The 20,653-nt window shown below is 43.5% G+C and overlaps 1 protein-coding gene across 1 annotated transcript in view; it reads left to right on the forward strand.

Moving 5' to 3' along the window:
* The window catches only part of LOC105073367 (putative ATP-dependent RNA helicase DDX60), a 65,884-nt gene extending 45,231 nt beyond the window's left edge, over window positions 1–20,653 (forward strand). The window contains 11 exon segments of the mRNA XM_074345418.1: window positions 1,324–1,476; window positions 3,520–3,624; window positions 5,146–5,346; window positions 7,170–7,274; window positions 7,542–7,683; window positions 9,231–9,352; window positions 11,107–11,257; window positions 12,881–13,023; window positions 16,839–16,990; window positions 18,259–18,321; window positions 19,688–20,653. Coding sequence (XP_074201519.1) covers window positions 1,324–1,476; window positions 3,520–3,624; window positions 5,146–5,346; window positions 7,170–7,274; window positions 7,542–7,683; window positions 9,231–9,352; window positions 11,107–11,257; window positions 12,881–13,023; window positions 16,839–16,990; window positions 18,259–18,321; window positions 19,688–19,787 — 1,437 coding nt within the window. The 3' untranslated portion in view covers window positions 19,788–20,653.

Consider the following 20,653-nt stretch of genomic DNA (forward strand, 5'->3'; position numbering starts at 1 on the left):
GGGATGGAGGGAAATCATTTCACACCCCTGCCCTTGCATCCCTGCTGCGGGTGGAGTGGAGTGCTCTAGCTCAGGGCGTCCTTTCCAGAGCAGAGACTTCTGCGCGCGACCTGCTGGCTGCGCCTGACCCCTCGGGTCGCTGAGTGGGTCTGAAGGAAGGGGTAGGATGGGGGCTACAGATGATTTTCTGCTTATTAACAGTGAAACTGGAAGTGGCTGCCCTTCCGTTATTTCTTTCTGTGATGCTGTTCTTCTCAGCCTCAAGTCCAGACTCCTTCCTGTGTCACCTGCCTCACCTGAGAATTTCAGCACATGTGGTCCAGTACATTTCAAATACCACACACAGAATTTCTCATGAACAGACTTTATGTAAAAGACACTGAAACCTCTGAAAGTGGGGTGCCATTTCTTCCTTCGCATATGTTTTAACTCACACGACGTGTGCCTTTGGTAATACAAATTAGTGACAATAAAAGCAAGCCCAGCAATCAGAAGAAATCATGGCCCTTCTGGGTGAGCCTTTCTCACCTAATTTTTTTTTAATTAAATTTTTTTTTTTTATATTTTCTAGGGGGGTAGGTAACTAGGTTATTTATTTATTTAGAGGAGGTACTGGAGGTTGAACCCAGGGCCTCATGCCTGCTGGGCATGTGCTGCACCACGGAGCTGTGCTCTCCCCCGCTGTCTTGCCTTTTACCTGTGACCACACTCCCACCCCTGCGTGTGCAATTTCGTGTCGTTCTTTGGACACTTACGGTCTCCTCCTGTTTAACAGCAGTGCTTTAGTCACTGTTTTCATAGATCATTGGCATCACGTTGTGTGGGTAATAGTACCATGGAAGTGTCTTGCTTTTGGATTTAAGATTTAGGGTTTTTTTTTTTTCCCTTTTCTCTCTCATAAGTGATGTTTGTCTTGGTACATAAAAGTCTGCACACAAGTGGATTTCCCTCTTCGGGCATGGCTATTTTTAAGGCTCTCTGTGACCATGAAAGGTTAGCTGCTCTGCCTTCTTGGAGAAACAAACCTCTCTTCCCCCTGGGAAGCTCGGCAGGCAGAGCCAACCTCCCCAGGCAGGAGCAGCACTCTTCACCCCTGAGCTGGGGTGAGGCAGCGCCAGTTCTGCTCAAAGAGTCTGGATCACTTCCTGTAGTTCCTGTCATTCTTTAAAATTTTCTTTACATGGAGAGTCAGCTTCAGTCACCACAGTTAGCCAAATTATTGTATAGAATGCCCGTTACTTTTATTTCAACACTTTTTATTCTGATTTAAATTAAAATTAGATACAAAATTATCAAAATCCCTAAAACTCTTGCTTCTTTTAGTCTTTGCAGACGGTGTTTGAACGAGTGAAATTCACAAGAAAAGGTGCAGAATTGAAGGCTTTGGCAGGAAGGGGGATTGGATATCACCACAGCTCTCTGAATGCCAAGGAAAAACAGTTAGTGGAGATTCTTTTTAGGAAAGGATTTATTAGGGTAGGTAAAGTTCTTCATTCTAAAAATTGAAACTGTGTCTGTATGAAGCTGAACCCCCATAAAAAGTGAAAATAACCATTTTTTCTCATCTTTTTTTTCTTAACGACCCCCTAGTACCACTGCATAGTCCATCCCATTTCATTGAGGGAGGGGACTTGAAATTTACCATTCAGATTCTCTCTTTTCATGAGGTTAAAATATCCCCTAAACAGGTACTTTTCCAAGTGTTTTCTACCATGAAATATACCTGCAGTGATCTTGGAGCAGTCCCTGCTTTTCGTTGATAACATTTGGGGATTTTCTCGGCTGTTCACATGATCTTGGCTGCAGATATCTGCTCATGGGCATGAAGGACATTCATGGTAGCTGTGGTCAGACCTTTGATCTGGTCTTTTCTTTGGGTAGCAGCTGAAGTAAGAAGAAGAATGTGCTGCACCCTCAGGGCCCGCTGCGTGTCTCGACCGACTTTGGGCACAGGGTCATCCTGCATGCCCTCTGTCCATCCCTGATGTGGGTGGGAGGAAGGGTACCTCTCCCCACCCAGTGCTCACTACATTGTAGGGGGCATGTTACATGCCCTGTGTCTGTCCCTGATGTGGACAGGAGGAAGGGTACCACTTACCACCCAGTGCTACCTGTGTTGTAGGGGGCATGTCCTGTAAGGATGTGCGGGGATCATCTGGATAAAGTCACAGAAATGGTTTATATAATTTCCTGGTTAATTCAAACCTTGAGTAGTATTTTAAAATAGACCCTAAGTTTTTCTAATAACCCACATTAATTTTTTATATTATGTACATTGTGTGTGTGTGTGTGCGTGCGCATGCATGCGCGTGCAGAGAGAGATTGATTCTGCTACTCTAGGTGGTATCCTTTAATCTTAATAAGTAAATCTTGAGGAAAATCTGACACCCTAATTTAAGGGTAATTCTGTAATCTGGGAAAAAACCAAACTATATTGTTAACAACTTTGCTTGGTTTTTTCCTTAACTAATAACAAGTTACATACTTATTTTAAAAGTCAGTAACCAGAAAGAAAACTTTTCACATGATTATGAATTGAGTTAAAGCGGTGCACCTGTTTTGATCAGCACAAATAGTACCTGTTAACTGGTGGTTGCCCAGTTACCCTTAGTTTAATACATGGAAAACTGGATCATTCTGGAAAAGTGATAGTTTTGCTATTGAGAACACATTTTTAAAAAGATGTTTATGCTGGTTATAGTCTAAACGCAATGTTATTACTTTTCCCATTTGTGTTCTTACTGAAGTTTATAAAAACAGTTCATACGTGGTGTTTCATTTTGACAGACTATAGAGTTAAGGTTGAGAATAATTAGAGAAACATGAACCTTAGCCATGACTTCACGACAGTCAATATAAAGAGAAAGAGAGGACAATGAGATGTACCCAGTATTATATGAAAAAATCCACCTGAAAGTGAATTATTTAAGAAACATTAAATTTTGCTTTAGAATTTTTGTGTCAGTTATGGCAATTCAGGAGGAAAACTGAAACATTGTTTTGCTCATATTACTTAGATGTGTGATTTTCATAGAGATAAGCTTCACTAATGTCACAGTGGGTGAAGCAGGCAGCCGCCCCCACGTGGATCTGTCAGAGGGTGGCCGCCAGGTGAAGGGTTCCTTTCTGGTCATTCCCCTCTGCGTGTTCCCCAGTCACTGGCCGGGGCAGGCCCTCTGCTCTGGGGGACACACTGTGCTGGGCAGGGCTTAACCAGACTCACCTGTGGTCATGTCATTGACGCCATGGGGTGTCATGCTCCAGAACTTTCTCTCTGGCATGGAGTGGAGGCCCGGAGGAGCAGGGTGAACAGATACTTGGGAGAAGGGTGTTCTGGGCAGAGCTGAGTGGCGGGAGTGGCCTGGGCGGGTGCCCCAGAGGTGCTGTGACACCACAAGAATGCCCATGCACTTGTGTCTCTGTCCCTCTGGGGCGTCACTGAGTTGCAGGAGTTTCAGTTACTCTGTGGCCTCCACTGAAATGCTGTTTTATGAAATAATTATTCTATTCTCTTTCTAGGTGGTGACAGCTACGGGGACACTTGCCTTAGGAATCAACATGCCTTGTAAATCAGTGGTTTTTGCTCAAAACTCAGTCTATCTGGATGCTTTAAACTACAGACAGGTACTGCAGTGTGCATAAACTCAAATATGACTGCACTACTCAGACATGGCCAGAAAATAGTAAGAAACATGAGCCTTTAGTCTGTACTCATGCTGCATTGGTGGGCACAGTCATTCGAGCCCAACAGGCACTTTCAGCTGTGCTGTAGCTGGCAGCTCCTGAGCCTGGCATTCGGTGGCCGTTACCACCGGGTACGTGACCTTGGGTGAGGTGTCTGCACGGCCTGGCCCCTCTGTCCTGTCTCCAGGGCTGATAAATACTGTCCCACAGCATTTGCAGGAGTTGAATGAAGCGCTTTGTAGGGAAGACATGGGTGGGAGCTGCTGGAGAAACACTCCCTCCCACTTCCCAATGTCCTTGCCTTTGTCTTTGCCCCACTTCGTTACTCTCCTCTAGAGGTCTGGACTTTTGCCTTGTAATCCCTGTTTCCACTGTCTTCCATCGTACAGGCATGGCCTGTGGGATTAAAGCACTGGTCCTGATTTTCAGTTCTCCCGAGTCCAGCACGCATGTGGTTTGTCCTCGCATGGTTTCCCGGCTCAGGGGTATCTGGTGACTGTTTCTGCTCCACATATCAGCCAGCACTAAAGATTGTATCCAGGCTCCCTTCCCTTCCTCTGTAAATGCGTTTCATTCCCCGATGGGGGCTGTTCGTACCTCATGTAACATCCATATTTTTACTGCGTTTTACCAGCCCCAGTCCTTTTGATTTCTCCTCCTGCTTCTGATCTGGGCATGAAGCCCCTCCGGTGTCATCTTTGGGGTCTCGCCTCTGGGCTCTGTGGCTGGGCATTCTGATGTTTCAGAGGATGAACTTGGGAGTCTGAGTGCCAGGCTTTGAGTCACGGTTGTACTACGTCCTGGTGTTTGACTTCGGCGAGTTTCTGATTTCCCCAATCCCCAGTCACTGTGTTGTAACTAGGGTAACGACTGTTCACCTCCTGTGGTGGTCGCTGGGGGTCCGTATAAAAAGTGTAGAGGACTTAGCATGTGCCAAGCACGTCTTAAATGAGAACTCATATCACTTCTGCAGAAAGTTTGTTCTTAACTTGCTTTTCACAAGTGGTGTTTCTGAATTTCATCTCGCTGCTGTGTCTCCTTTGTCTGTGCAGTTTTGTGGTGATTTGTCACTCAGCCCATGTGTGTGTGAGGGAGAGTGTGAGAGGGGTGTGTAGAGGGAGGCAGGAAGTCTTGTACGTTCAGCTGTAAGTGGACATGAAACCAGGGTCCAGTCTTTTTCTTCTTCTTGCTGTTGTTTCTTCTGTGTGTCATTATGCAAGGATGGAGCACAATGTTGGGTGTGCAGTTGGAGCATGACAATGAGCAGTGCCCCATTTTCTGCTCTGTCTCAGCCCTGGTGAGTTTCCTGAGCACCTTCCACTGGGATTCTCATTTCCATGTGGTGTGGCCAGACATCGCACAGTTGACTTGCTCTAGCCTGATGGAGAAGGCTCAGTTCTCACCCTGTGGTGGAGAAGATGTTTAGGAAAGGTTTAATATGTGATTCTGCTCTGCTTCTAGATGTCTGGATGTGCTGGGAGACGAGGTCAGGACCTGATGGGGGATGTATACTTCTTTGATATTCCATTGCCCAAAATAGAGAAACTCATCAAGTCCAGTGTTCCTGAACTGCGGGGCCAGTTCCCACTCAGCATGTCCCTGGTCCTGAGACTCATGCTCCTGGCTTCCAAGGGTGATGATCCAGAGGATGCAGAGGCCAAGGTGGGGGTGACGTTCTCTGATGCGGACACTCTGCTGCCTGCCCAGCTGCAGGGGGAGCCGCCTCTTCTCCCACGTCTGTGGAAGTAGCTTCCTGGGGTCAGCAGTCCTGACTGCTGGAGTGTTGTGAGTGGTGGAGGGTGGGCTGGTGGGGAGAGTGCAGTTGGTTCTGGTGTCTCCTGTGTCAGTCACAGAATTCACGGCCGGTGGGTGTTTGGAGCTGACCCCGACCACTGTTTTCATGTGTGATGAGCTGCGTCCTGTAGGGGTTAGAAGCGCTGCCCCTGGATTTAGAAAGATCTGGGCCACCTTCCTGTCACCACTGTTAGGGACAGCAAGATCCACTTTGATGATTTCATATTAAAGGAGTTTATTTTTCTTTAGAAAAGTAACCCAAGTTCATCAAGGAATATTTGGATCATGTACAAAGTTGAAGGAAGAAAAAAAGCTATACCTAGTTCTGCTATCCAAAAAGTGACATTATCCCTTTGGTATTTTTTGCAGTCAAAGTTCTAGGCAGATGTGAATATTTGGTTTTAAACAAAGATACATTTATATTTAGTTGGACTTTAGAATATGGTTATAAACGCTTCCTGAAATTTTCTGCTCAGATAAATATTTTGAGCCCAGTCCCACAGTAAGAGATTTAAAATCCCCAGTTCAGCATTTGGTTTCACCCTTGTGAGGCTGCATCATGCTGGGACCCACTCCTCCCTGTTTGTGTACTGATTACCACACCCTCTAAATCGGGCTCTCTTTGCTGAGGTGAGGACACTCCAGGACTTCTGTGACCATAGGCTCTTGTGTTACTGATGGTCCTACAGGGCAGGTGCACATCATTTTTGATCAAAACTTCCCCATTTTTGAGTTCTTATTTTTTACCTCTATATAGAAGAGAAACCTATATCTTCTTGCAAGCTTTTTAATTTTTTTTCAAGAAGGTTATCAGAGTGGTTTATTTTCTTTGCCTTGGCATCTTTGGGAATATCTCTCTGCAACCCTCACACACAGAGACTCAAGTGTAGGCATAAAATTCTTGGAATATTCTCTTTATTTATTACATCAAACTAAGATTGTTTCTCTATCTCCTGCCATTTACTGTTACAGAGGAACAGACTCTCTTGGAATCTCCTCTAGAGGAATCATGCTAATTCCTGTTTTCTTGTCGTTAATTTGTTTTTTTTTTTTCCTGCCTGTGTAATTACATGAATTTTTAAGTCTTTAAATTCTTTTCCCCAGGATTTTCTATTTTGTGGGTCCTTCTTGTTAATTTTGATTGATGTCTTCCTTATTATATGATGAGGACTTTCCGTCTTCATGCTCAGGTGTTTTTATTGGGGTTACACTCACCTAGCATCAAGTTTGTTGTCCTAACCATCTTTCAGTGCGCAATCCAGTGATGTTAGTAAGTACACATGCACTGCAGTGCTCAGGTCATTTTGGAACTAGGAAAAGGTTTCTTAAGTTAGATCTTCGATACTTCCCTCTGCTTTAATTTGTTGTTTCTTTTTCAGAGAAGTTATTTTAAGTAGAAAACCCTCGTCCTGTTCTCCACTGCTGTTTTTCTTCATTATGAGAGAACACGTGAAATTGCCTCCCACATCTTTGACTCTCTCAGAGTTTGAGTTCTGCTCCGTAGTGATGCCATGTGAATGTCAGTTCTGCTGCTGGACTTTTCGATTCCCTGAAATTCTTCACCACTCTGTGCATCTCTCTCTCATTTCATAGTGATGCATTATTGTAAATCTCAGTGTAAATTGTGCACCTGCCTTTCGTTATTGTGCCGCACACGAACGTGGTGCGAATGAACGCGCTCACCTCCGCAGGTGCTGTCGGTGCTGAAGCACTCACTGCTCGCCTTCAAACAGCCGCGAGCCCTGGAGATGCTGAAACTCTACTTCCTGTTTTCACTGCAGTTCCTGGTGAAAGAGGTACGACTGTGCTTGTCTGTTCCTGAAGCAGGACTGGTGCTGGCTCTGATCCTCAGCAGGCTGGGCTGGCTCCAGTCCCTACAGGTACTGTTCAGTGATTCACATTCCTTATGACTGATACACTTCTCAAGGCTGGGCCAGGTAGTAATTGTTAATCTCTCTCATATGGGTATTAAGTACTATTTTAAAGTGGCATTTAGTAAGTTATCTATTAATTCATGTATGTGGTGAATGCAGTCAAACTGATAAATGATTCTTGTTCTTTAGGGCTATGTAGACCGAGAAGGAAACCCCATGGGGTTTGCTGGACTGGTGTCACACTTGCACTATCACGAGCCTTCCAATCTTGTTTTCGTCAGTTTTCTGGTAAAGGGCCTTTTCCATAACCTGTGTCAGCCAACCAGGAGAGGTAAGCTTGGTGTTCCACGTGTGGTCTGAAAGCAGCACCGGGCGCTGTGGAGAAGCTAGCACGTTGGGAATACTGTTTCTACAAGGAAAATACAAGTGAACAGATAATGCAGATGCCAAATTAGATAAAATAAAGTGGTATATGCCTACTAATATAGATTATATAGGAGACAGCTGCATTTTGTGGCAGATGTCGAAAAATGTCGAGTTACTAATTTTGGAGTTTCCTTGACTCCAGGATTCAGAACATTTTAATATATGATTTTTTTGATAAATATCTTTTCCGACTAAATCTAATATATGCTCATGTTAGAAAAAGGACAGGGAAAACCCTTATGTTAAAAATAATACTCACTGTTGATATTTGTGAATATTTTCTTTGAATAATTGTACAGTGTATTTAGACAGCTGATATCATGTCAGTTGCACAATCTGGCATCTTGTTTTCCCCCAAATATTTTTTTGGCAATATCACGTGCAAATTTTTGAATTCCACTTGCAATTTCTACCTGAAATTTCATTTAACATAGTTTTTATGAAAGCCTTTGATTTTTATAACTAAACCATAGATCTTTAAACAACGTCTCCCAGAGAAATGTTTCCCTGTTTGTCCTTAAATCTGTTATAGTTTCTGATGCTGGTGATTTCAGTGCCTTCCACAGCATTACTTGACTTTATCTTCTGTTGTTAACTGGCAGGAATGATGTCCCTTGCACAGTGTCACTAGGCTCTGAATGTGCAGTGTTCTGTGAGTCAAGGATGCTCAGGAAATTCTGTCTCCCACAGGCTCTGTAGGAGGAGAAATAATTTCAGGCAGTAAGAAGTGTGGTTGTGTTTATTGCTGTGTATGGTGGAGGCAGGGCGTGTGCAGTTACAGACGTGGAGGTTGAACATTGGGTTGCTCTGTGAGGCAGGTAACATGGAATTTCATAAATAATGAAACTGAAACACAGAGAAGTTAAATCAGTTGCCTTGGTCCCCAAATCTTGAGCCAAGATTCGAAGATGAGCAGACTGACTCCAGAGCCCAAGCTTTTAAAGGTAGCATTTCTTAACACTGTGTGTGATGCTCACGTGATGTGAAGGGTAGGGAATGACTCAGGCTGATGGTATTGACATGAGTGGCTGGCAGGTGAGGCAGGGAGGGGCCAGGAGGTCTTTGGTGGATGATTTTTGGAAAGCCTTAAGTGCTGGACTCAGGAGACTGGATTTTGTTTATGAGGCACTGAGATGCAATCAGACTTTCGAGGAGGGGAGATGTGGTCATTACATGCTTGAGGAAAACTGATGACAGACTGAAGAAGGAGGAGTTCAGGTAAGGAGACATGGCAGCTTGTGGTTGGAGGACAGGGTCTGATGCAGAGGTGAAGGAGCAGCTGGAAGGACAAAGAAGGAGTAAGACTGTCCTTAGAGATTCCTTAGTTGCTGTATTTGTTACACATTTCTAGTTTCTATTAAATAAAGTGCAATATAACATTCAATTTAAGCATTAAAAATGGGATTAATCCACTTTTTATGTTTATATAACAAGTCACTTTGTTCTGTATAGGCTCAAAATGTTTTTCTCAAGATGTTATGGAAAGGCTAGTGTTAGTCTTGGCACATCTGTTTGGAAGAAGATATATTCCAGCAAAGTTCCAAGAGGCAAATCTCAAGTTTTATCAATCAAAGGTAAAATTTATGATCCTGTTAATGTTAAATAATTAAGATAATTAAATAGATCCTACCATAAATGATGCAGCAGCAGAATTTTATTAATATAGGATTCATTTGTTTTGTAGGGTAACAGTTTGTTCGTTCTGTAATCAGTGTAATCAATTTAATCTGTAATTCACGTCTCTATAAATCTATCCAAAGATTAAATGCTTTGAGGAGAATGGGATAAAAAATTTGATCTTGTTTTCCATATGATTGTATAGAAGCATAGCAGTCAGTGGCTAAAGAAAAAATGTAGGTAATTATACATGAAATGAACTAATAGTTCTCATTGACTATGTGGTTCTTTTAGGATCTTTTTACCTTGAGGTAGGGCTTCAGACAGGAAGTGTATGTTGTGAACCGTGATGTCCTCACTGAAAAAAATACTAGAATAGGCACCTAGGAATTTACCACTTGACACACACAGAGCAACTCATCCAATTGTATTTGCGACAGTTTCTGCGATCATGATTCCCTGTCACTGAATCAGCATCAAACACGATGACTTACGTGTTTCACTGGAATCTGAGAGGGTGGGGCGGGCTGGTTGTACCAGTTGATCTTCATAAAAGGTGGCTAAGAAGAACAAAAAGAAGGCAGAGAAAGACAAATCCTCTGTTACCCGAGTTTTCTTCCGCCCTTGTAACCTCTGGTCTTTTGGTGACGGCCCTTCTGGCAGGTGTGAGGTGGCGCCTCACTCTGGTTCTGAGCTGCGTCTCCCTGAGGGTGAGGGATGATTAGTGTGGAGCACCTTCTAACATACGTGACGGGGACTGGGGTGCCTTCTTTGAGGAGATGTCTGTTCAAGTCCTTTGCCCCCTTTTTTGGCTGTTGGGCTGTACTAGATTCTTCTGTGTCTTATCTCCTTAGCAGGTAGATGGTTTAGAAGTATCTTCTCCCATTCCAGCAGTGCCTTTTCACCTTGTTGATTATTCCCTGTGCTGTGCAGAAGGTTTCAGTTTGTTGTCGCCCCCCTTGTGTTTTCACTTGCGTTGTCTGTGCTTTTGGTGTCACGTTAACAGAATTACGGCCAAAATCAATGTTGCTGTATTTTCTCTTAGGAATTTTACAGTTTCAGGTCTTACATTTAAGTCTTGAATCCATTTTGAGTTTATTTTTATGTACAGTGTATGGTAATAACACCAGGTTTTCACAGACTCTTCTAGGGAATACCAAAAGAGAAAGCAAAGCCTAAAATTAACATCAGAACGTGACAAGGACATCATGAAAAAATTAGAGATGTGCCTCTTCCATGACTGTAGATGGAAGAATAATCAGAAAATATTAGCAAGACAAATCCAGTGTGAGTTTAAAACCCTCACAATCAGGTGAGGTGCATTCCAGGCTCAGAGGGGCTTTCTGTGGTTGCTGCTCCGCAGACATGCCACTAGATTCTTTGAAATATTCACAAGTCCACTGTCATTTGAGGGCATCCTTCTATTTAAAAGATTGTTTTCACTAAGTAGCACAAAAGCAAATATTTACAAGTAGAGGTATTGGTTTTTATAACATACACAGAAACAGAAGAATGAGTTTCAAGTTAGTTTCACAGATGAAAGAATGAAATAGTTACATTACTGAATAGATGGATAACTGTAGGATTATATTGCGCTGTTGTTTGCCCTTCTTCCAAACTTCCAGTTTTCAAGGAAGGTTTGTAGAGCTCTCTGAAAAAAATACTGGGCCTTCAGTTTTGTTTCGTCTTGATGATCTCCTTGCCGATGCAGGTGTTCCTGGAGGATCTCCCCGAGGACTTTAAGGCTGCCCTGGATGAGTATAACGTGAACGTCACCAAGGGCTTTGCCTCCTTCCTGCTGGTTGTTTCCAAATTGGCGGACATGAAACAGGAACATCAGCTCCCATTGTCAAAATAGGTAAGTGGGTCTTAGCTCTGCTGTGGAACAATTTAGAGACTGAATCATCTTGCCTTAGACTGTTCGATCCCAGATGAAGAGCAGAGCCCTGGAAAGCTCAGTCCACCTGAGGACAAGGGGATCCATCCCTTCTGCTTTCTCAAGAAAAAACAGGTATGATTATTAGAAGTTAAATAAAGGACAATGGAGAATGAAATTGAATAGAGTCATTTATAAGCCGTCTTAATTAAAGGTTGCCTTTGGTTCAAGCCTGGAAAATGGAGTAAGTGCCCGTGGGAGGAGGAGACACTGGAGACTCTCCTGCCACTTCTTTCTTGGGAGGCACTCTGCTTGGTGGTCTTGGACGTCAACTCTGCAGATTACTTGGTCCACACTCTGGCTTAGCTACAAGTTAGCAGTGAGGCCTCAGGCCAGTGACCCCATATTCACACCTCAGTTTTCTCCGCAGATAGTAAGAGAGAGTAACGTCATCCCCCTGGCTCAGGTGAGCTTTAAGTCACAGAGTTAACGCATGTGACTGTCTGGGAGCAGCGCCCAGCCCATGGTAACATCATCCACCTGGCGCAGGTGAGCTTTAAGTCACTGAGTTAATGCATGTGACTGTCTGGGAGCAGCGCCCAGCCCATGGTAACATCATCCACCTGGTGCAGGTGAGCTTTAAGTCACTGAGTTAATGCATGTGACTGTCTGGGAGCAGCACCCAGCCCATGGTAACATCATCCACCTGGCGCAGGTGAGCTTTAAGTCACTGAGTTAATGCATGTGACTGTCTGGGAGCAGCGCCCAGCCCATGGTAACATCATCCACCTGGTGCAGGTGAGCTTTAAGTCACTGAGTTAACGCATGTGACTGGAAACAGCGCCCCAGCCCACAGTAATCACTGTTAATCTTTGTTCTTATTTTTCATGATCTGTTGGGTGGAACTCTCCCAGGGGAAAGTAAGGAGAAAGGGATGGGGATACAGGGAGAGGGTAGAACTGTGGGTAGTAATTTCCTGGTTTCATTTCAGTGTCACATTCTCCATTGGAAAAAGTCAGGGAAGCGGACTTGTAGCTCCCTGGGCAACATTAAGGTGGGGGAAGCAGCATGTTCAAAAGCAGACGATAGCAGTGGGCTTCCCGGTGGGCTTCCCGGAGGAGGCAGCACAGGAGTGTGTGGATATAGCCTCTGTTACAAAGCAGAGCTGACTTTGATGCACCATCTGGTGCTTCATGAAACTGGAAATGGAAAAAAATAGGTCTTCTCATACACTGTTTACAAAGCTGCTGATGGTGGCTGCCTGAATCACCCTGTCTAGAAAGATTCTGAGGTCAAACCTAAGTCAGGTGGGAGAAGGTACCAAGGTGATAACAACAGTTCTGGGCTGAAAGGGCAAGAATTTAAATTTAGCCTCTAATTACCTGTTGATCAAAAAAATTCTATGATACTGTTAAGGACATTAGTAGCTAACATTTACTGAACGTGCCAACATGTGTCAGTCACTGTGGTCAGTCTTGTTCGGTCTTCATACGACGTCGGCCCTGGGAAGTCGACTGTCCCCCCCAGCAGTATGGTCTAGGGCAGCTGCATCAAGCCTGGTAGTTTGGCTGAATTTTAAAAGCTGATCTATCCAATCTCTTGTGGTCAGATTTCACAGGTAAAGAGTGCGAGGACTCCCAGCTCGTGTCTCACCTGCTGAGCTGCAAGGAAGGGAGAAGAGCCGTTTCTCCATTTGCTTGTCTCTCTGGGAACTCTGATGCTGATTTGCTCCATCCAGAAACTCCAGGCCATGTAAGTGGAAAATGGGGCTTATAAATAAAAGTCTCAAGAAAGAATTGGATATATAGCTGTAGGCAGTTTAGCAAGGGCTTCAAATTCTCCAAATTGAAAAAAAAAAATCCAGGTGTAGCAACAGAAATATCCAGGAAGTGGTGTGATTTGTTTCTCATTCTGGCCTGAGGACCCCTGCCCCATTACACAGAAATCCAGGACCAGCACTTCTCTGGAGATTGACACAGGTTTGCTGTGAAAAGAGCACATTAAATGACCTTCAGGCTTCCCAGTCTTGCTGTAGGTGCTGTGAATCCCATATATTTTGGATCTCAGATGTCAGAAATGGAGTATAAAGAACCAGATACATTTCAGATATGCTGGATAATCCATTCGAATGTTGGAATGGACTTGTAGAAATTTAATTTATACTTTAATTCAAAATCTGAGAAAGAAAATAAGTTTTGTCACATTTGATGTTACAGTGTCTCAGCTCCATTCTATTCCAGAAGCAGATAGTCCTCTGCCATGTAAAATAATCCAGTGTCACTGGAAGGAGTTTTGAAAAGTTATATGGACCCTTGTGAATTTTAAATAGACACACATACTTTTATCATGTATTTAAACAGTTTCAGATGATTTGGGTTCCATCTTCAGATAAATGTTGATGTGTTAAAATAATAGCATTGCATCATTCTTTTAAATGGATAAAATGGAATATAAATACTAAAGTGTTTTAACACCCATAACTTGCAAGTTAAAAACAGTCAATGGTGGTTCTGTTTTTGGGTTTTTGAGAAACCTCCATACTCTTCTCCATAGTGGCTGCACCAATTTACATTTCCACCAACAGTGTATGAGGGCTCCCTTTTCTACACACACACACACACACACACACACACACACACACACACACACAAAAACAGTCCAGAATAAAATTTAATGATTTAATTAAATTTTCTCTTATGTTTAGATTCTGCATTCCCCCATATTTTTTATCTTAATGTAACAAATTTTTAAACATGAAGTTACTATACCTTTTATATTTCTTAACTTAAGTAGAATACAGTTTCAATGTAATACTTATTTTTAGTTGGCCACAGAAACGTAAGTATAATACAAATTTGGAGAAGTAATTACTAGAAGTGATGTTAATACTGTATTGAAAAGGTGTGTAATAATGAGATGAATGAGGTGAATGAGGTGTGTATTAATGAGATGAATTTCTTTTTTAATTAGTCCGTGTAACTGTGGATGAATATTTACTTGTTTACAGAATGAAACAGAATTCCACCATCAAATCTTAATTCAGATTCTGAGAAACTTTATTCAAATAGTTCAGTAGCTGAGAATGGAGTAATTGTCATTATAACAGTAATATACAATTCTTCTAACGCCTTATGAGCTATATGCCCCAAATCACCTAGCAATTGATTGTAAAGATATATCTTCTCTTAATTAACAACTTGATTAGATTCACCTTCAATTTTGTTGAATACAAGTAATTGGAAACTGCCTAATTTTTAAAGATTGTTTGAAACAGTCTTTAAAGCCATCCACTTTCTCAGTAAGAAAGCAAGCTTGTCCTTTGTTGCTACTCAGCACGTTTTCAAACCCCAAGGAAATGTATCATAGTAAGTTAGGGGAGACACTTTGTTTTATAAAATGAGAAAAAAGCATTCATGAAACAAGAGGTGAGAAAAGGAGGTTTTTTTGTTTGTTTGTTTGTTTGTTTTTTTTTACTGATAAGGTGCATGGTTTAGAAACAAACTGGAGACCAGCATTCAGATCCTGTGTGAAGCCCTCTGGAGCTGGCTGCGTAGGTCTTTATCCCCGTTGGTTTGGTGCCTTGTAATAAACCGCCCTTGAAGAATGTGGAATTCTGGCAAAGTAGTAATAAAGGACTGCACTTTAGTTTACAAGAGCAGTACTTTTATGAAGCTCCCCCCGCCCCCGTAGTTTGTGTGTATGATTACAATTAATTACTCATGTAAGAGGTTTGTAGCCAACCACATTGAAAAAGACATCATATTACTAGTTAAGTTGGATCATTTCCCTTCTCTCTGTTATACAGTGAGTCTGGCTGAGGGACAGGATGTGCCATTCACTTTTGCTTCCTTTCCACATTCAAGCTCTTCCCTGGGGTTTAGAGGGACGCAGACAGTTCTCATAGGATGTAATGTCTGTGTCTTACCCCCATGTGGTCACCATCCATTAGGAGACCGCGAAGGACAGGACAGGAGCTGAGTTGGACCCCCAGTTGCTGCTGGCGGTGTGCTCAGAAGGGTCCTTCCTACTGCACCCACTGGGAAGTGTCCGGCAGCAGGGAATGTTTCCAGAGTGTCTCATGCCCTTTGCCTCTCCCAGCTCACTTGGTACAGATTTACTAGTGTAAGCCTTCAAACCTGGCCTTTATTGTTTGTCACGTTTTAGTGCAATACCAAATATGCACACATGCACATCATTTTTGTGGATGGAATTAGGTTTATTTATTTATTTGGTTTAATGGTGATACTGGGGATTGAACCCAGGACCTTGTGATTACTAGGCACGTGCTCTGAGCTCTGCCTTCCCCTTCCCCTGTATGTGCACATCTTTAAATGGTGTGTAGAAAAGCCACAAAGCATCACACTGCCGGGAACAGAATATATGTGGGTATATGTATGACTGAAATGTGATGCTGTACACCAGGAATTGACACAACATTGTAAACTGAATAGACTTCAATCAAAAAAATTAAACCAAAACCAAAACAAACTATGGTGAACAGCCACGGACTCAGGACCCGTGTGCTCCTCCTCTGTTTCATTCTCCAGGATAGCAACTACCCTAAACTCGGTGTTTTTCATGCTCCTTTTAAAATGTCCTATTCCAAAATCACTTTTTATTTTTGCTGCTTTTGAATTTTACAGAAAGTGAAGGAACACTTACTGTGGTCGCCTGGAAGGTGCTTTTTTTGCAGTTGGCACTGTGCCGTGAGATGCATCCGTGTTGTGACCTGAAGCTCTATTCTGTTTGCACTACTTCATGGTGTTCGCAGTGTGAATGTAAAACCACCTGCTGCTCTGTTCTTCTCCTGGTGAAGATCTCTGTTTCTCATCTTGACTGTTGCTCACAGGGTCACCAGGGAGGTCTGGGACACTTGGGCATCAGTTTCCTGTGAGTGTGAATCTTCTGGATTTTTGGGGTCAAAACGATTTTCTGGACCATAATGGAGTAAGAATGCTCCAAGTACTTTTAATAATAATAACTTTCTAAGTGACTCCCAAGGCATTTAGACAGTCCTCGTTCTGCCCCCTGTGCACTCTCCTGGCTGTGTCTGGAGTTCTCGACCCTGGATAGTTTCCAAGAAATGCGCAGATGTGGAGAGCTACTGATGCGTTCTTCCTCTTCTTATTTTTCTTCTCCTTTCCCTGCATCTTCCCACCCTCCCCTTGCATTCCGGCCCTTGGGCTGTAGAAGTGTTGCCATTGTTCAGATCAGCGGGTCCCTTCTATGGAAACATAGGCCGCACCAGCTCCCTGAAGGCCCACTTACAGAGATATTGCCTTCACCAATTAGGTTAAGGGCAAAATTTTCAAGTAGCTTTTCTTTCCTGGTGAGTCTTGCTTTATTCTAGGGGCTGGATGGTGGAAGTTTTCATCCATGTGTTGTGAGAGTGATGTTCGTAGGTGGAGCCAACCACCCGTAGTCTTGCTTGGAAAGGCACCAGCGCACTGCGTCTGGAAGACACCCTCTCCCTTCACTGTGAAGGACATGACCACAAAGCACAGTGTAAGAAATCATAAACATTCTTTACACATAAATGACAAATTAAGAAGATCTTATTTCTTCAGGTCACTCGGTGCACAATCGGTATCAGTAATATCTCGGCTCCTGTGCTGTGGCCCCAGAGACTTGATAACCAAGGAAGGAGGATGCCGCTCAACGCTTATGCACTTGATTTCTACAAGCACGGTTCCTTGTTGGGACTAGTCCAAGACAACAGGTGTGTTTCACCTCTCTGTCCCTCTGTCTCTGTCCCTGACTCCACCTCCACCATCTGTTCTCTGTCTCTCCCTCCACCATATGTCTGTCTCTGTCCCTGTCTCCACCTCCACTGCTGCCCCTGCTTCTCTCATTGCCACCTCTCCCTCTGTCTCCATGTCTTTCCACATTCATGTCCACATCTGCATCTGTTTCTTTCATCTCCATCTCCACCACCTCTGCCTCCACCTGTCATTCCCACCTCTGCCTCTGTTTCTGTTTATATATCCCTCTGCATCTCCATGTCTTCATATATCTCATGAATTAGCACAATGAATTTTAGACCAAAGCCTTTTCACAATTTCAAGCATGGGTTCATCATGCTGAATATACTAGAATTTTTTCTCATGGACTAATGGCAGGAGAAAATAGTACATTTGGTGGTATTGTTATTTGTGGTTGACCAGCAGACTCTTGGGACTTAGGCTGACTCACTTGACATAAAGCTGTATGCCACAAACAGAAACATTCACACATCCCCACAGATGTATTTTTATTTATTACTGTCCTACTTATTCATTATTAAATATTTCAAAACCTCGTAACTAATAAATACTGCTGTGCTCACTGTTATTTGAGAAAAGTACATAAAAAATATAATTCACATGTCTGAGGACTGAGAACATGGCAGTTGTTTTAACTCTTTGGCAGGGAAACCATTTTCAGAAACTGTATTCAGGGGTAGACCCTCTGGGACTTACTGGGAGTGGAGGAATTGGCGCAGCCACCAAGCACCTTGATGTGTGTGGTGGGGGGACATTCTGTTACACCATCAGAAATTAAAAGTGCATTTGACATAAAATTTGGAACAATCTCTGTTGAACTCAAGTATTTAAAACTTCTGCCCTCTTGAGCAATGTTGATTGTTTTTGAAAGTGTGACTCATTATTGTGAATAAAGTTGTGACACCAGTGAGTAATCCACTGGGTTCTTCTCTGACTCACTGGCCCCATTCACTCTCCTGATGTTATCTTTTCCACTTGGGTTTTCTCCCGAGGTCAGCCTCCCGTGTTCTTGGATGAGCTGTGCTGTGGTACTCATGACTCTTGAGTTCACAACCCTCCTTCCCACGGATTAGGTCGTCGTTTGGGAGTCTGTGGCAGAAAGTATTTTGGTCAATACATCTCGACTGACAAGTTATCTCTTATTGACAAACCCAACTTTTCAATATGAAATGAGAGATTCCGTGATTTTTTATAGCATTAATTTTCAAAATGTTGTTTTGTTTAGGATAAATGAAGGAGCTGCCTATCAGTTGTTGAAGGACTTTGCCCTCACCATTCAGTCTATCAGGTGTGTGATGCATTTTAAATACTGAGTTCAGATATTCCGATATGTTAATGGTAACCTGAAAAATGTTGAGCTTGTACTTCCAGGGGCCACTGAGCCTCTCAGGTGCCAAACATTTCAGCTCCCCAAGGACTTTGCAGAAGTTTTCCTCAACACTGTTGCATTGTTTCTATAATAGAACTAATTCCAAAGTCCACTCGAAATTAAGTTTCACCCGGCCCAGAGCCTCAGCCCAGACACGCGGCACCAACAGGCATCAAAGCTCAAAGCCTCAAGAACCCCTAGACCCTGGCAGCCTCAGCTCCACATCCCAGGTTCCTGTTATAGTTAATGACACACAGGTGATGCGGGGGGTGAGGAGGATGTGTGGGGGCTGAGAGCCGGGAACAGTGAGTGGGAACCTGTATGTCATGTTACATCTGTGGGTCCGTGAGGACACCAGGGAGACGCTGGGCCTCAGGCGAATGACAGAGCCTGATGCAGTGTCCCTAGTCCCTGACCGGCCCAGCCAGACTGCCTTTTCTTGGATTTCCTCTCTCCATTCTTGTCACCCTCATGTCAGTTTCTTACACGGCTGTAACTGGTGATCACACATGGTGTATCTAAACCAGCACAGCTTCATGACCCTACTGATCCTGAGGTCTCATGTCTAAAAGGGGTCTCCCTGGGCAAAAGCAAGGGTGTCAGGGCTGCATGAAGGAGGCTCTGGGACAGTCTGTTTGTCTTTTCTGGCTTCTAGAAGCTTTGATCTAGGCCCCTTCTGCCCTCAAAGCAGCACTCGGGGCAGAGGCTCACGTCAGGCCCCTCTGACGTCACCCCTTCCACCTCCCTCTTCCACTTAGGATGTCCTTTGTGACAACAGTGGACCAGCTGGTCCCTCCGGGTTAATCTCCATCTCAAGCTCAGCTGATTAGAACTTCACTTGCATTTGCAGCCCTGACTCTCCACGTGACCCACCAGTTTCTGCATGTCTAGGGATTAGGATGTGGACCCCTTTGGAGGACCGTTACTCTATTCACCACACCCTGTGTTCTGTATTTGCTCACATCTCTAGGTCACGGGAGGATTATTTTGCTTTTTTGTAGAGGTAGTTGCCTGTGGGTGTACGTGTGTGTGTGGGTGCATGCATATACATATGTCTGCATGCACACGTGCATGTATGCATGTGTGTACACGCGTGTGTGCACGTATGCACGTCTGTGTGGTCTGTGTGGATGGACGTACAGGGTTCTGAGATACATATGCTCCTTGTCAGTCTTTCATCATCTAGTGGGGTTTACTTCACTCTGCCTCCCCAGGGAGAGCTCTTCTGGCCCTGAATCTCAGCAGCATGGGCACTTTTTACCTGTCCCTGTATTTCCATTTCCAGCATCTCTTTATGGGAACTGTGTGGAAATGAAGAGGACAACGTGGTCTTAGCATTTGAGCAGCTGAGAGAAACCTTTTTTGAAAAATTTAAAAAAATCTGAAAACTAAGTCTTACCCAGACCACTTGGAGGACGGCCATGGACGTTTTTCAAGTCATAATTTCTGATTCTGATGCGTCTTGTTAGGAACATGTGCAGGATGGAGTAGGGAGAGTGAGGCTTTGAGCTGGGGCTGTGACCGCCCTGCCGTGCTTTCTCCTGGGCCCCTGGGATGAACTGTTTCCTGTCTCTGGATCTCGGCTTCTCTGCACAGCTTAGTGATGATGCTCACAGCTTGGCTGGCATGTGATCGACTGAGAAACATGAGGATTTTGCTTGTGGTGGAAGAACCAGTTTTGCTCTGTGAGGCCTAAGCTGGTCTTACATTCTCAGCATTTCTTTTCTCGTTGTAATTTGTAAAAATTCTGTTAAGATTAGAATAAATAATTACAGTGCCCTGAAGTTGAAATGTGACTCTCTGATTAATTTACATGTGATGGCGTGACTTAGATACATGGCTGTTAGGAGAGCACCTGCCAGTGAATGAAACTCCTTTTTATAAAACGCAATGAGACTTTAGGCATAAATTCTGTGATGCTTTATAATGAAACATAACTGATGTTTTAGCTTGATTTTAATTGTATGTAAGTGACTGAAGAACCACAAACAAAAAGAGGTTTAGTCTTATTTACCATTGGCCTCTTCGTGTTAAATCTATGCATCTTTCAGTCCATTTACACATGTTTGCATTTTATGTAACGTGGCTTATGTATAATCACTGTTCCTCCCAGCCTCACCTTGGATTATAGTTCTAGAACCTATTTTAGACCCTAAATTTGAACAGAGCCTTTCGTCCTCAGAGCTGGAAGTCTGCTGTCTCCTGCTGTCCTGATGTCTTATGACAGATGGTCCCTTGTGTGGCATTATTT

This window comes from Camelus bactrianus, chromosome 18 (assembly GCF_048773025.1).
Source record: "Camelus bactrianus isolate YW-2024 breed Bactrian camel chromosome 18, ASM4877302v1, whole genome shotgun sequence".
Lineage (NCBI taxonomy): Eukaryota > Metazoa > Chordata > Mammalia > Artiodactyla > Camelidae > Camelus > Camelus bactrianus.